This window comes from Gavialis gangeticus, unplaced genomic scaffold (assembly GCF_001723915.1).
Source record: "Gavialis gangeticus isolate Ggan-Ray unplaced genomic scaffold, GavGan_comp1, whole genome shotgun sequence".
NCBI lineage: Eukaryota > Metazoa > Chordata > Crocodylia > Gavialidae > Gavialis > Gavialis gangeticus.
This window is the reverse complement of record NW_017729029.1, coordinates 24,179,166-24,194,277: the sequence shown is the minus strand read 5'-3', so window position 1 is coordinate 24,194,277 and position 15,112 is coordinate 24,179,166. Positions and strand designations below refer to the sequence as shown.

General features: G+C 42.6%; 1 protein-coding gene across 3 annotated transcripts in view; it reads left to right on the top strand.

Annotated features, from left to right (window-relative positions):
* PCDH11X (protocadherin 11 X-linked) overlaps positions 1 to 15,112 on the top strand; it is a 1,731,112-nt gene that overhangs the window by 306,454 nt on the left and 1,409,546 nt on the right. For all 3 annotated transcript variants that reach the window (XM_019521370.1, XM_019521369.1, XM_019521371.1), the window contains one exon: positions 9,088 to 11,574. In XM_019521370.1, coding sequence (XP_019376915.1) covers positions 9,088 to 11,574 — 2,487 coding nt within the window. The remainder of the gene's footprint in view (positions 1 to 9,087; positions 11,575 to 15,112) is intronic.

Here is a 15,112-nt window from a genome sequence, read left to right as displayed (position 1 = left end):
CAGGGCCTCTGGGTGGATAGGTGGTTTGGCATGGTGCTGGTCCAGATGGAGAGGGCATCCCACTGGGTCTGTCTTCACTGCCCCTTTTTATAGGGGCAGACCTTGTGTGACCCTAGTAACAGGAGGCATGCCCAGGCAAGGGTCAGCCCCATGTGTGCTCCATGCAGGGATGTGCAGTTTTGGTTGTCTGTAATGGTGGGGTACAATGGTCGGGTTGCTGGTTCTGCAGGGTCTTTTGTCTTTCAAATGCTGGGTTCTTGTCTCTGTTCCTGGGTGAGGTCCATGGTTCCTGAATGAATCAATGCAAGGTGATGGCCCAGCTGTTACAGGCCATTCAGTAGAGGCCTGCTACCATTGTATTTCAGTCATTCCCAATCACTCTCATTCATCCGGTAACCTGTTTACATGGGAGGCGTACGTGACTCAAACAGTTGTGACACAAGGGATGCCCGGGCAGAGGACACAAGATGGAGACTTGACATATAAGATGGGAACTTGACATGACTTTGGTCCACTTACAAACACAGGCCTAAACCATACAATATCCATATGAAAGAATAAAAATCAATATAAAAATGTTAATAATACAATATACAACAGTAAGAATTAATACAAACCTAATAATAATACAATATAAAACAGTGGATATTCAAAACCAAAAACTTGTTACCCAAATAAAAATGTTAAAGCTTATCCAAGTCTGAGCTCACTTATGCTTGTCTATAGGGAATAGAGAGGGAGAGAAAGAAAAGCCAGAAATAATTGGGGAAGGGAATGCATGCATATAAAAAAAATATTGTGTGTGTGTGTTTCTATTAAAAAAGAAAAACGGGGTTTTGCTACAGATGCATCTGGGGGGAGGGTGAATTGCCCTACCCAGGCCACTAAGTTCTCTAGAGGTTTCTTTCAGCACTTGACAAACCAGTCCCACCCTCTTCCTTCCCACCCCCATCACTCCCATGACTGCAGCTGAGGTGCCAGCCTCCTTCTCCCCTGGCTGTCCCCTACCTTGGGCAGTTAGCAGCACATCTCCCCTTCTGTGGGAACATAAACCACATCTCCCTGTCCTAATTCTCAGGACCATGTTAATCTCCTGGGAAAACCTGAGCCTCATTCCAGCCGGCCAGAGCAGTGGTGCTGAAATAACTTCCCCTCCCCCTTGCCTTACAGAAAGGTACTAAATGAGTTTAAGTTCTGCAGATACAGTGTAAAAAAAACCAAAAAAAAACGGGTACAAAATGGGCACTTGGTGCCTTGCCTCAGTTGGCAGTGCCACAGACCTGGGTGGCAGAGAGGACACTGAAATCAGGGACAGGAGATAACAAGCAACTATGTATGAGAAACTCTAGGGGCATTTGTATGTGTATAGTAGCCCTATAATTACAGGACAGCGGTAATGAGAAAAATTTCCCCTTGATGAATAATGCCATTCCCTCCCTCCCTCCCTCCCTCCCTCCCATTCCAAGAAAGGTATTGATGTGATGGCAGGAGTCCTGCATGGGAAGCATTATTTCAGCCACTCATGTCCCGTGGCCAGGGTGTCTCCCAAGTTATGTACCTGGAGAGGCTTACAAGTGGCACTTCAGCACTTTTCCCTCCCTTCTGATCTGAACCTTGGGGAAAATCCATGGGTAACATTCCTATTCGCATGGTGCAGGCAGTCAATATATTGACCCCTAAAGGGAAACCTCCCCACCTTGCAGTCATGGCCCCATCACAGTTTCAGGCTGCCCTCCCCTCCGCCCCACCCCCTGAAAGCAACCCCCACCTCCTCTTCCATTCCCTCCCAGGGTATTCAAAGTAAAAGAAGGGTTCTGGGAAGCCAAGAGTGGTACATGGTAGGACTCTTCTTAGAAATCTGGGGTCTGGGGAACCTCTCCCGAGATCAGGTCATGTGTTCTGTGTGTTAGTAGTGATGGCAATTGTAAACTCATCTGAGGGGGTCAGCATGGCATAGAAGAGTCACAGATAGCATGTGAGATGGGTTTTCATATTGAATGGCAACTCAGGCTTCCCCAGCAGATGACTCCCCACCCTGCCCCCACTCTAGCAGTCAAGCACCTCCTGAGGGATCATGTCCTGCGTCAGGAGCATGGTATATTGGCTAGCATTCCCTTGAGAACAGTGGTAAATCTCATCCCTCCAGGCCTGGCCAGCTTTCACTAGGGAAATGTAATAAGTGAAATACTGCTCCTGCAGACAGACAGCCTTGAAATGCCTCCCCTGTAAGGGAAGGATGGGGGTGGGGGCAGTGTAAGAGCTTTGTTGCCCCAGCCAGTTCTTACCAGGGAAATGCCAGGACCTAAGTAGTGCTCCCACACAGGTCTCTCAGATGGACAGCACGTCCAGGATCACCCACCTGTCTGGATCATACACAGAGAAGTCCCTGGTCTTCAATCCTGAGTCTGGTAATAAGTGCTAGGTCTAAAGCCCCCATGCATCCCTTCCAAGGTTTTGTTTGTTGAGCTTGGCCCCTGTGATATTTCCCCTGACTCCACACCCCCTCCCCATTCTAATTGTCTCTTCCAGGTTATTTCATCTCTTCACCTCTTGTGTCCCCTTCAAAGATTTGTTTGTGTGTCTCAATGTGAAGAGTTACCAAGCTTAGACAAACGAAATGTTCAACAGCTTTGCTTTATTAAAAACAAGAAAAATTTGATAGGTGCAACATTTTAAATGGAGCCACATCTGTTCCTCACGTCTCATTTCCCTGCATCCTGGTCTGTGCACCAGATGGGAGATAGGGTTGCGGAGAGGGGAAGGGGAACAGTGTTCAGGCAACCTGGATTGTGGACAATGCTTCCCAGAACACATGGCCAGAGGAGCCCTGGAAAGGAGATCCATAGCCTGTTTCCAGGGCACAAGCACTTAAACCCCTCCAGTCCTGTTTATCTGGGGAAAGCTCCTAGTTCTCAAGGGTGAGGTTGTTTTCCAGCTAGGGCTTTGCACATCCAGACTGCCTGCCACTGTGCATGGCCAGTGCCCCCAACATCAGAGGGGACTCACTCTCTCTCCATCGTATCTGTGTTACATGTACCCACCATGTATTCTCTGCTCAGTCTTTGTGGAAGTCCTCCCCCCAGTCTTGCAATGTGGAGGACACATACAGCAACCATGAGTTGTGGCAGGTTCTCCTCATCCACCTTGAGGCACATTCTGAGAGCTCACCAGTGTGCATTGAGGCAGCTGAAGATATGCTTCACCAAAATGCAGCACTTACTCAGGCAATATTTGAAGTGTTCCTTCTGGTGGTCCACCTGCTTCCCATAAGGCTTCATGAGCCAGGGTAGGAGGGGTAAATAAGGTCCCCAATGATGAGTGTGTGTGTGGAAGGTGATGTCACCATTAATGAACTATGGGGTCCCAGGAGCATATCAGCTGCTGTCTGTCAACTTGGGGAATGGGGAGTTGTGGAAGACATGGGCATTACCCATCCAGCTGGCAAAGATGTGAGTGAAATGGCCATGATGGTTGACAGAAAAGTAGCCTTTGTAATTGTTGAATGCCTGGGCCAGGCAGAGAATGGGAATGTGGGTGCCGTCCATAGCCCCCATACAGTTGGAGAAGTCCATGCAGCAGACAGAAGACAGCAAGTATCTCCTGCAGATTGACAAGGCAGATGAAGTGGGTGGTCTGGATGTCCTGGATGACAAGCCACTTTCCTAGACGGCCCCTCCAGCTGTGGTCTTTCCCATGCTGAATTGGTTGGTGACATAGCAGTAACTGCTGGGGGTGGCCAGCTTTGTGACAGCAATATCCATCTGCTTCTCTGGAGTGAGGGATGGCTGTATGCTGCTGTCCTGGTGCACAGTGTTGGAGGCCAGCTGAGCAATTGCTGTTAATGAAGATGGCCTGGTACATGCAGGTCTGGACCCACTTTTTGTCATCCCAGGTGCCCAGGATGATTCATTTCCACCAGGTGTTGCTGGTGATGTGGCCCCAGAACCAGTGCTCAATGGTCTGAAATTGGTGCCAGAGCACTCTGACATCCATGGATTCCTGCATAGCCTTGTTCTTATTGGCCATGTGAGACTTGGTGGTCCAGTCTAGAACTCTTGGCAGGTGCAGAATGCAGTGGGTGACCCCACCTGGGATTTCAGCTGCTTGCTCAGCAGCATGAAGTTGCATACCATGGTGACCAGCTGATGGGTCATGTTCATGTGAGTGTGCATGATGTCCTGCAGTCTCCACAAGAGTTGTGCAAGGTGACAAGCAGGACACACCACTTCTCCTGGGTCTCTGTGCCATGGTGGGGTGCGAGCAGGCTGAGACATAGAAGGCACATACAACTCACAATAGAGGTAGCTTGCTCTGGGGTTCTTCTGGAAGACTAGGGATGCTTGCAGGGGAGGGTCTGCAGTGATGTGGCAGAGGGTTGGGGGCATGCTTGCCTGTGCCTGGCAGCCAGTCAGGGGTGGTCTGGCACTTGGCTGGGGGTAGCACTCTCAGGCAGCCCCAGGAGGTCACAGGGCATGTTGGCAGGTGTTCAGAGTGGTTCTAACCTGCCGGCCTCGACAAGTGCAGGCAGCCTGTGTTGCTCTCCCCCTCCCCCCACCAAAGGGCAAACATGTCATGTTTGCTACTGATCTATCCTAGGTCGCTTACAGAAAACTGTGTAAATTAGAGTGATTCCTCCTTGGAGTTTTGAAAATCTGTACTCATCCCAGAAGTGATCCTAGTGATTCATTGGGTGAGTTTGGTGACCAAAGTACTATTTAGCATATAACAAAACCTGACCCTAAATGAAATCCTGACCCCACTGAAATCAGTGACAAAATAAGTCAGTCTTATAAATTCTTAAAAAGTACACTTGTAGTTGTATGCTCAACTGTTTTTCAAATTTGATTATAAGGGGCAGAATTTTCCATATCCAAGACAGATGTGTGCTAAGGTGTGATTTAATGATACGGTCCAAAATTCTATTAATGTAAGCAATAAGTAATGTTAGAATCTCTTGAACTGGCTTTTTTTATAATCTGTACTAACTATTATTTTCACTGAACTGACTCTTACTTTTATAATATTTTCCACTTTAATATGTAGTTTTTAATCCATAAAGTAAACTTACTTTTATGTGTACTTGCAGAGTTTCAATGGGTGTTCAAGTTATTAATAGGAATATAAAATAGGTCTATTACAAGTGTGAGTTTTGAATGGTGCCTTTTCTTACAGCTGTTTAGGAAAATTGCTTCCCTGACAGTTCCAAATTATTCTTAAACAATCTAAAGAACTGCATAGCAGAAATATGCCTCTCTAAAATTCTGTAAGTTTTGGGGGGTTTTTTGCTTTTTTTAATATCGTACAATTCTGCCTTAAGGGCTGAATTATGCAACTTGGGACCAAGTCTACTAACTTACTAGTGGAGATAAAAAGGATGGGAATAAAGAGTAGGAGTGAGTGGAAATAATCTATATGAAAAGATCCATTCCTATAGTTTAATAAGGAATAATAGCTTTCCTATAGAACTTTAAAATGAATGTATAATATTCTATAACTTGCTGTTAACTCAGTTTACAGAAATCCATCTAAAAGTTCTGAATCTCTGTTGCATGTGCCATGTTTTTAGAAGTATTTCTATAGAACTCTGTATTTAATTAATCCCCATTATATTTTGATATGGTAGGGTTTTCCACGAAGGTTTATGTTAAAAAAAACTAATATTTTTAACAGAGGGTTTTATTTTTGTGTTTTTTAATTCTGTTCCCTAGTAATCAATTGCTAGTGACAGAAAATAGAAGTTATGGTTTAAATGAGATTTATATACTAAAATGAAAAATGTGTCCTGTCTAATAAGTGGTAGTTATAGAAAAGCTAAATCGAGTATTTAGCTTAATGAATTAAAAGTCTGTATATAGTGTTTGTTGTAGTTGCAGGAGTTAATGACAGAATAATCAATGCACATCTGTCAGTTTGTGTGCAAATAAAGAACTGAAGGATAGCTTTTTTATTTTTTATTCCCCCCTTCTCTTCTGCTGTGTTTTTCTAGAAATCTGTCTTGGAAAAAAAACCCAGTATATGTAACTTAGCATCTCTGCAACAAATAAGAGACTTAGTCAAAATTAACAACTGTTTGCAAGTGAAAGTGCCTGCAGTACTCCTAAAACCTTAGCACTGAGGGAAGAGATAAACATATAATTCATAAAGAGGAGGTCTGTCATGGAGTCACTGATTGAAAAGCTCACCCCTTTGGAGAAAGGGATATTGAATTTTATTCAAATATGACTAAGCAGGACTAATATCTCCACACTTCCATTGAAGAAGAAAGATCTACATTTGCTTTTAGAACTTTTAGGATAGACATCTAAACTATGTTTCTACCGTAGATTTTTGTTGGTTGAAACATGCAGATTGATTAATGCTGTAGAACTGGTAAAGATTGCTTGAAATGAGGACATTTTAGCTTTACCATAAAAGAAATGGGTACTCAAACATACAGGTTCAAATTCAGCTCCAAGCAAAACATTTCAGCAGATGATCTGTGGTTCCATAAAATAACAGAATTAGGCCTGTAAAGGCATTGATTTAACTTTGGGTGGCAAGGTACAAGGTATATTTTTACTAACAAAGGACCTTATCTATTGGAATTCCTTTTTTCCTGGGTCTGCAGTAATCCAAATGGCTTGCCACTTAGGACATATTGCAAAAAACAATTTAATCTGCCTAAGCTTTGATAATAAGGACAACCATCAGGGTAGAGGCAGGGAGAATTGTCTCTGGTTAATTTTGGTTATAAAGACAACTATAAAAATGGTTTTACTAACCTATTGAGCATATCTAGAGCCATGGGTGGGCCTCTAAAACTAAAGAGATATGCTCTTTGTATCAGTTTCTGAGCAGAAGTTAGAGCAAAGAAATTCAAGTGATAGCAGAAAGTTTTGCTGCTGTAATGCATACTCAGTACATCTTGCTATGCAAGTGTCTTCATTGGCTAGGGACAGACATTCAAAAAGCCTGAGCCTGAATTGATTCAATCTTCACAGGTTAGTATAACCTGGTTAGGCTAAACTGGTTTGTAATCACAGCGACATCCCCTCCGGAATGCAAAAATTCAGGCACATGCCTGCAGTGGCTCAGCCTAGAAGCTGGGGCGTACTAGAGCAGCCCTCTCTTCCTTTCCACAGGGCTGAGCTGAGGGGGGCATGGCCAAGCCCTGGCAGGACCTCTGATGTTCCCCATCGTCCTGAGCAGCCTAGCAGGGAATGTTTATCATACCTAACTCAGTGTTTCTCAACCCATTAAGAAAACAAACTCACTCTCCATTAGTTCAAGCTCTTCTTAAACAGCTTTTCCAGAGAAGGACATTACTAGCTACCTGTTGATTAGCTCCAAAAAGCCAATCTGCCTTTGTTGTCTCCCGCAGCACAGACTGTAGCCAGCATGTAGTCTGCTAGTTAATGCTGAGAGGTGTAAGGCAGAGGGGTGGGAGAAGCCAGGAAGATGCCTGTAGCCTGCAGTCACTGCTGGAGCTCCAGCCAGGGAGCAGGGGGGAGGGACCAGCCGTGCTGTGGAGCAGAGAGCCTTGCCCAGCCCAGAGAACATACTGGAATGTTGGGGGTGTCTGGTTTATCTTAAACCAGGAAGGTGTCTGGGACAGACATTGCATAAACTGTCTGACATTGCAAATCAGTTAAGTCTGATACTACATTCAACCAGGTTTATCTCAAACCGGTTTCAGCCATTCTCAAACTGGTTTATGTGCACTGGACATCTGTTCTGTTACAGATTTAAACTAATTTCTGGTCACTTAAACCAGTTTATGTGTAATGTCTGTCCCTAGCTATTAAGTCCAATAAATTGCTTATCTATCAAGTTACTACAAAATGAGAAAGGCCTGCAAAGTTGGGCCCATGATATACTCATCAAGAACTAGGCTAGCAACAAAGGTTTTTTTATTACAAATGTCATAGACCTGAGACCTTAATGTTCTTAAAAATAAACATATAAAATCCTAAATATCCATTGCCTGTACCTTATATATGCCCACACTTTCATCTACCCCGCCCATCCTTCTGACAAAATTGGGGTGGCATGGTTCTCTTTGGAACCTATCAACACTCTCTTTTATCAGTCAGCGAGATTGCTGTTGATCAATGCTAATCACTTCTTTCTCCTCTGGGGACATGTCTGCTGCCTTTACAAGATTCCCAGCCTCTGCATGCCCAGAGAGACACTAGCACTAACACTGGGAAACAGATGCCAGTGTTCTCCCTACAGCATAACAGATTACTTTAAGATGACTCTTGCCACCTAGGGTATTAAACAGAAGCTCTATTAGTACAGTATATCTTCACATATTTATGCATTGCTTCACTGTAACAGGGGCATAAAGTGTGCACCAAACCCTATTACAGGATCTCATTATTCAAAGTATAGATGTAATAGTCCAATGATATTATTCATGAGAAAAAGCCTCTTATTTTCACACTTGGAATGTAATTTTCACTGCAAATATAAAATACATCATGATGAAAAGAGGAATAATTCTTCCTGATTTTCATGTATTTCTAATAACCTAACATGACTACTTGTGATTGTGCTACTTGAAGCTTAAATTATGTGGTAATCCACTTTTCAATATGGTACAAGTTTCTTTTTCTCTAATGGCTGCAGATTGCATGCTTACAGTGCTTTGTTGAATGGGGAAATATAGTCCTCCTTTCCTTTTGCTTAAATCATAGTCCAGACCTCATATGGAAGACAGCTCTGGCTTTCTGGACCTACTCCTGCTGTGAATAAGGGATGAAGTGTAGCTTAGCCTTGTCTGCCTCCCCATTCTTCACACTCACTAGTTAAGCATGACATGGGAAGAAACCTATATCTTCTGAAATATTTTTCCCTAGAACAAGAGAGGAGCTGGAGAAGGAAGCTTGATTTTCAAAGTCAGAATTCCTTCCAAGATCTGCTGGTACAGTAGCACAGACAACACACAACTTTTGCCTTAATACAAGGCCTAATGTCTCAGTAAAAGTATAGATATGCATGTAGAGATCTAAATTACCTTGAGAATCATTATGTGCAATAAGGAGGTATATATCTGTTAAATACATTTCCATAATAAAAGATGTTCTACTTCTGTGTCTGTTCTAGGGTCAAAATGTATTTGGACTTGATATAATTGAAACACCCGAGGGAGACAAGTGGCCACAGCTTATTGTCCAACAAATCCTGGACAGGGAACAGAAGGACACTTATGTGATGAAGATTAAAGTTGAAGATGGTGGCAACCCTCCAAGATCAAGTACAGCTATCCTACAAGTTACAGTTACTGATGTGAATGACAATCGCCCGGTCTTTAAGGAAAATTATATTGAAGTTAGCATTCCAGAAAATGCTCCAGTGGGCACATCAGTTTCACAGCTTCATGCCACTGATGCAGATCTGGGATCAAATGCACAGATCCTCTTCTCTTTCAGCAATCAAATCTCCAATCTGGCCAGAAGGCTGTTTGCCATAGATAACACCACTGGTCTTATCACAATTAAAGAGCCACTAGACAGAGAGGAATCTCCTGTACACAAGTTGACTGTTTTGGCAAGTGATGGCAGCTCAACTCCATCAAGAGCAACAGTGACAATAAATATCACAGATATTAATGACAATGTACCATCAATAGACACAAGGTACATCATTAATCCAGTGAATGGGACTGTGCTTTTGTCTGAGAAAGCCCCACTCAATACAAAAATTGCCTTGATTACAGTAATGGACAAAGATGCTGACCTGAATGGAAAGGTTACTTGTTTCACTGACCATGATGTCCCATTTAGGTTAAAGCCAGTGTTTGACAATCAGTTTCTGCTGGAGACAGCGACATTTCTAGACTATGAGGCTACCCGGGAATATGCCATTAAAATAGTGGCTTCTGATTCAGGGAAACCTCCCTTAAATCAGTCTGCAATGCTCCTGATTAAAATAAAGGATGAGAATGACAATGCCCCGGTTTTTACACAGCCTGTAATAGGACTTTCCATTCCTGAGAACAATGCTCCTGGAACCCAGCTGACTAAGATAAGTGCTACAGATGCAGACAGTGGACGCAATGCTGAGATCAGCTATATGTTGGGCTCAGATGCACCTCCTATTTTCAACCTAGACCGCCGCACAGGCATTCTGACAGCAGTGAGAAAGCTGGATAGAGAAAAACAGGACAAGTATTCCTTCACTGTTCTAGCTAAGGATAATGGGATGCCACCGTTGCAGACCAATGCTACAGTTACAGTGTCTGTTCTGGATCAGAATGACAACAGCCCTGCCTTCACCCACAATGAATATAATTTCTATGTGCCAGAAAATCTGCCCATGTATGGGACAGTGGGGCTTATCACAGTTACTGATGCTGACTCTGGAGAGAATGCTGCTGTCACTCTCTCTATATTAAATGGCAGAGATAATTTCATTATTGATCCACTTACTGGTGTAATAAGACCAAATATTACCTTTGACAGGGAGCAACAAAGTTCTTACACTTTCCTGGTGAAGGCTGTAGATGGAGGAAGACTGCAACGTTCTTCAACTGCCAAGGTGACTATTAATGTAGTCGATGTGAATGACAACAGGCCTGTTTTTGTTATCCCTTCTTCTAACTTCTCCTATGATTTAGTTCCAACATCCACCAATTCAGGCTCTGTGGTAACTAAAGTTTTTGCAGTTGACAATGACACAGGGATGAACGCAGAACTCCGCTACAGTATTATAGGCGGGAACTCAAGAGGTTTGTTTACAATTGATCAGTTAACAGGCAATATCACTTTGAAAGAGAAGGTAATAACATCAGATCATGGCTTACACAGGCTGGTAATAAAAGTCAATGACTTAGGACAGCCAGAGTCACTGTATACAATAGCACTGGTGCATTTATTTGTGAATGAGACTGTTACTAATGGTTCATATGTGCAAGAGCTTGTACGCAGAAACATGGAAACACCAGTGGGCCAGAATGTTGGGGATGGTGAGATAACCCCACAGACCAATGACTATGTCAAGATCATCATTGCTATCATTGCAGGCACCATGACAGTTATTCTGGTAATTTTTGTCACTGCTTTGGTACGATGCCGCCAGACACCTCGGCACAAGGTTGTCCAAAAAAGCAAGCAAAGTGGGGAATGGGTCTCCCCAAACCAAGAGAACCGGCAGATCAAGAAAAAAAAGAAGAAAAAGAAACGTTCCCCCAAAAGTCTCCTTCTAAATTTTGTGACAATTGAAGAATCTAAACCTGATGATCCTGGCCATGAGCATATAAATGGTACTTTAGACATTCCTGTAGAGTTAGAAGAACAGACTATGGGAAAATATAACTGGGCCACCACACCAACCACATTTAAGCCTGACAGCCCAGATTTAGCAAAGCACTACAAGTCTGCCTCTCCACAGCCTACCTTTCAAATTAAACCTGAAACTCCTGTGCCCCCTAAGAAGCACCATGTCATTCAGGAACTGCCTCTAGATAACACCTTTGTGGTGGGCTGTGATTCACTCTCCAAATGCTCCTCAAGCAGCTCGGACCCTTACAGTGTCTCTGAATGCAGCTGTCAAGGAGGTTTCAAGACTCCAGGTCCCATACATACTAGACAGGTAAAGCAACGTTTTTAGCTTCTTTCTCTTGCTTGCACTCTATCTCGTTCTTCTCCCTTTCCCCCACCAACTTTTTTTTCTTTCTTTTTTTCGCTGTAGCTCTAAGCTGTGTAGAATAACTTTGTAGAGATTAAAAGCCTAGAAGTTCATGCTTGGCTGAGGCATTGAAATGTAAACAGTTTGTGATTCATCAATGTTAGAGGAAGAAAATTAGAATAAATTGACTCTTAGCTGTGGGGAAATTGAGTACTGAATAATTATATTAGGGGTATTCCTGTCTGTAGATGGCAGTATGGCACTTCCTGCATTATTGTACTATATAGTTGTATAGCTCTGTAAAACAAAGAGGGGTTATGGCACTGTCCTTGCTAGTATTGTATGCTTAGGAATCTAAGTAATCTAGGCCAGGTGGAAAGCAATAAAGCTGCAGAATCTGATAAGTGGTTCTTAATGCTAATGGAGTCTAGAATTGCAGCCTTCATTTGGTCAGAGCTGTACCTCAAAGTCTCTCAAAATCAGACAAGTTGTTTTTTTCTCCCCCCAGAGGGACTGAGTGCCATTTTCGAACTAGAAACATACCCTGCAATCTAGGCTACTAAAAGCTGACTGACTGACACACTCAACAACATAAAGCAGCAAAGAAGACAGTGGAAACAAATTAGAAAAAAGCAAAATTGTTGCCCTTACACAATCATCTTTATGTCTAAGTTCAGACCATGCAAATGCTAACTGCTCTTAGATGCAGTGTAGCATTTACAGGAGATAACTATAAAGATCCCCAGGTAAACGTTCAGAGCAGAAATGTAAGATAATTAAAGACCTTTTGATTTTTCAGATACTAAAATAATGGTTATTAAATCACTGGGAACCACATCTAATTTGACCCCAAATTATAGAAAGTGTTATTAATGTAACTGTGATAGGTTTTATTATTTATTTGATTTTCACCCCTCATTAGTGTAAGTAGTATAAGCATCAGTTCAAAAAAAGTAAATTAAAAAGTCCAGTGTTTACGTATCACTAAACTATAAGGAATCAATGGTTTGAGAGAAGTAAATAAAGCCCACTTATACTGTGAGTTAAATAGAGGGTTTGGTTCCTGTACAGGTTTTTTTTTCAGGCATAGAATCAAGGGTCAAATCCCCAGGGGTGCATTTAAGCGTTAGTAACCTTTGACTCTACCCAGCAGAGTATCCAGTCCCCTAAGTTGACTTATTTTTCTGTAAGCTTTCTTTCACTAGTTATATGGTTAAAGCAAAATGTGCTGCCTGAAGAAATGTCCCCTGTTCAAACTTCACGTCTACAGTTTAGAAAGATTGCTGTTGCTTTTTTCATTCCTTTTTTCTGTGACACCAGTTTGTGAGGTAGACAAAATCCCTGTACCACACAAAGCTTTTTGCTGAGAGATGTTAACAGAAAGCAGAACAGAATATGATTTCTTCATATTTCTCAGTTGGCAGTGATTGTGGAAAAATTAATAACATGTGAATGATGTGAATGTTTTCTGTTAAGACTGGTTGAGTGGGAAATTTTTAAAGTTAAATTATGCAAGAAAAGAACCCTATCATGGTTAATACTATTGAAGTTTTTGTCTTGGTAGAGGGTGAAGGTTGTTTCTCAGCACCACTGGGGCCTGAGTTAAGGCATTTTCCTATTGACTTGAGGTGGCTTTGGATTAAGACCTATGAGCCAAAACAGTCTCCTATTGTTTGTTCAAAGTCTTCCACCAAACAGAGAAAGTTTGGCATGTGGCTCACTTTAGTTCCAAGAGGTACCAGTGCTCACACACCAGTGTGGTACCTCTGGGCCCCTCTAAACATGCAAGTAAAGGCACAATGGGCATCTATATGAGATGTTGATTGCAGAGTAGCCGAATAATATTGCACAGTAGTGCATCACAGCACTAACAGTACTAATACCCTGCTGTGCAGTATTATTAGGCTATGGCACAGTAGTGTCTCTTAAACAGCATTCACTGGTGCTTACTGCACAATAACTCTGGTTGCTGCTCATTTATTTAGTACAAGTACTAAATAAATGCACAGTAACAACTGCACAGTAGTGCCTCATAGATGTGCCTAATGAGATCTAATGTGCAGTCCACACAATTGTGTCTACTGCTATGCCACATATGCATAGCATAAGGCATGACTGTGATTTCATGCATTAGATCCCATTGCACCTTATTGAGCCCAGGTTTTCCCTGTACAGGCAAGAAGATTACAGCTGCTGTACCCTCCCAGCATCCCTGCCATGCTCTTCTTGGGGGCTGGTAGATTTCAGCTGTGCTCTGTGGCTGCTGGGACACAGCTGGGTCCTGGCACTGGGAGGCATGCTGCAGGGACCCATGTCTGAAGATGTGGGACTTTGGGTCTTGCCAGCTACAAGGTGTTCCTGAGACCCAGCATCTGCAGTTTCTGGGACTGAGAGTTGTCTCAACTGTGGAACTCCCACCCCTGGCTGGACACGGTGCAGCGCTGCAGCTGGGCGACGCATCAGCTAACAGGGCTCTCAGCCATAGGGGAGACCCTACTACATATAGAAATGAAAGCTGGATAGCAACCAGGTATAAAGTTTAGTACACATTTTCAAGGTCTAACTTTATAGCTGGTTGGAATTTTCTGTGGTATGATAGATATTTTGCATGTGTAGTTGATCTCAAGGTAATTCTGCAAATAACCAGTTAATTGTGCAATGCATGTAACATGTATGTGAAAGATGGGTGTTGGAAAACAGTCTCCTCAGCAGGACTGGGCCTCAGGGGCAGGTACTACCTTCACCTCCTTTTCTCCCTAGAAGCGTGAGGTTTGAGCATTCTTCTGCTTGCCATTTTAATGGTACAGAAAAGGGTAGTACTGCTTAGGTCAGTGGGCTATCGTCACCTGAAAAGGGCTTGGTGCAATTCTGTTAATATATGTAGAATGAGATATTAGCAGGAGTGTGGTTAATATATTAATTTGTTAAATCAGCTCCCTTTAGGTTAATTTTGTTTATGTCATTGCAGTCCCCACAGAACTTGGGAAAGTTTTAACAGCTGACCCAGCAAGGATCTTTTATAGTTGTTTGCAAATAGCATTTCTTTTAAACACTAGAATAACTCCTTTCATACTTAAGCAAAACATAAACAACTCTGTTAATTTAAGTAAGTATTGAAACAAGAAAGGATTTAATTCAATTGGCCTTTCTGCTGGATTTTTTACATATAAAAAAAATTGTATGTTTAAGGACAGTCAAGACAGTCAAATGAACTGTTTGGCCTTCTAGATGCTTTAAAACAGTCTAATTTGGCCCCAACACTGAACAGCTGTATTGTATCATCTCCATCCAGGAATATGAACTAGGAATGCAAATAGGCGACACTGAAGAATATTTTAAGGGGCCAGCTCATGGCCCATGGAGTGTGTAAACAGACTAAAAGCTGTTCCTTACTCCTTGTAGCTGTAATGCTATTTAGCCCTTCTCCAGCCTCAGAGATTACTGGCATGGTTTAGACTTGCTTCATATATTCACTGATTTCACAGAAAGCTGCAGGGAAGAG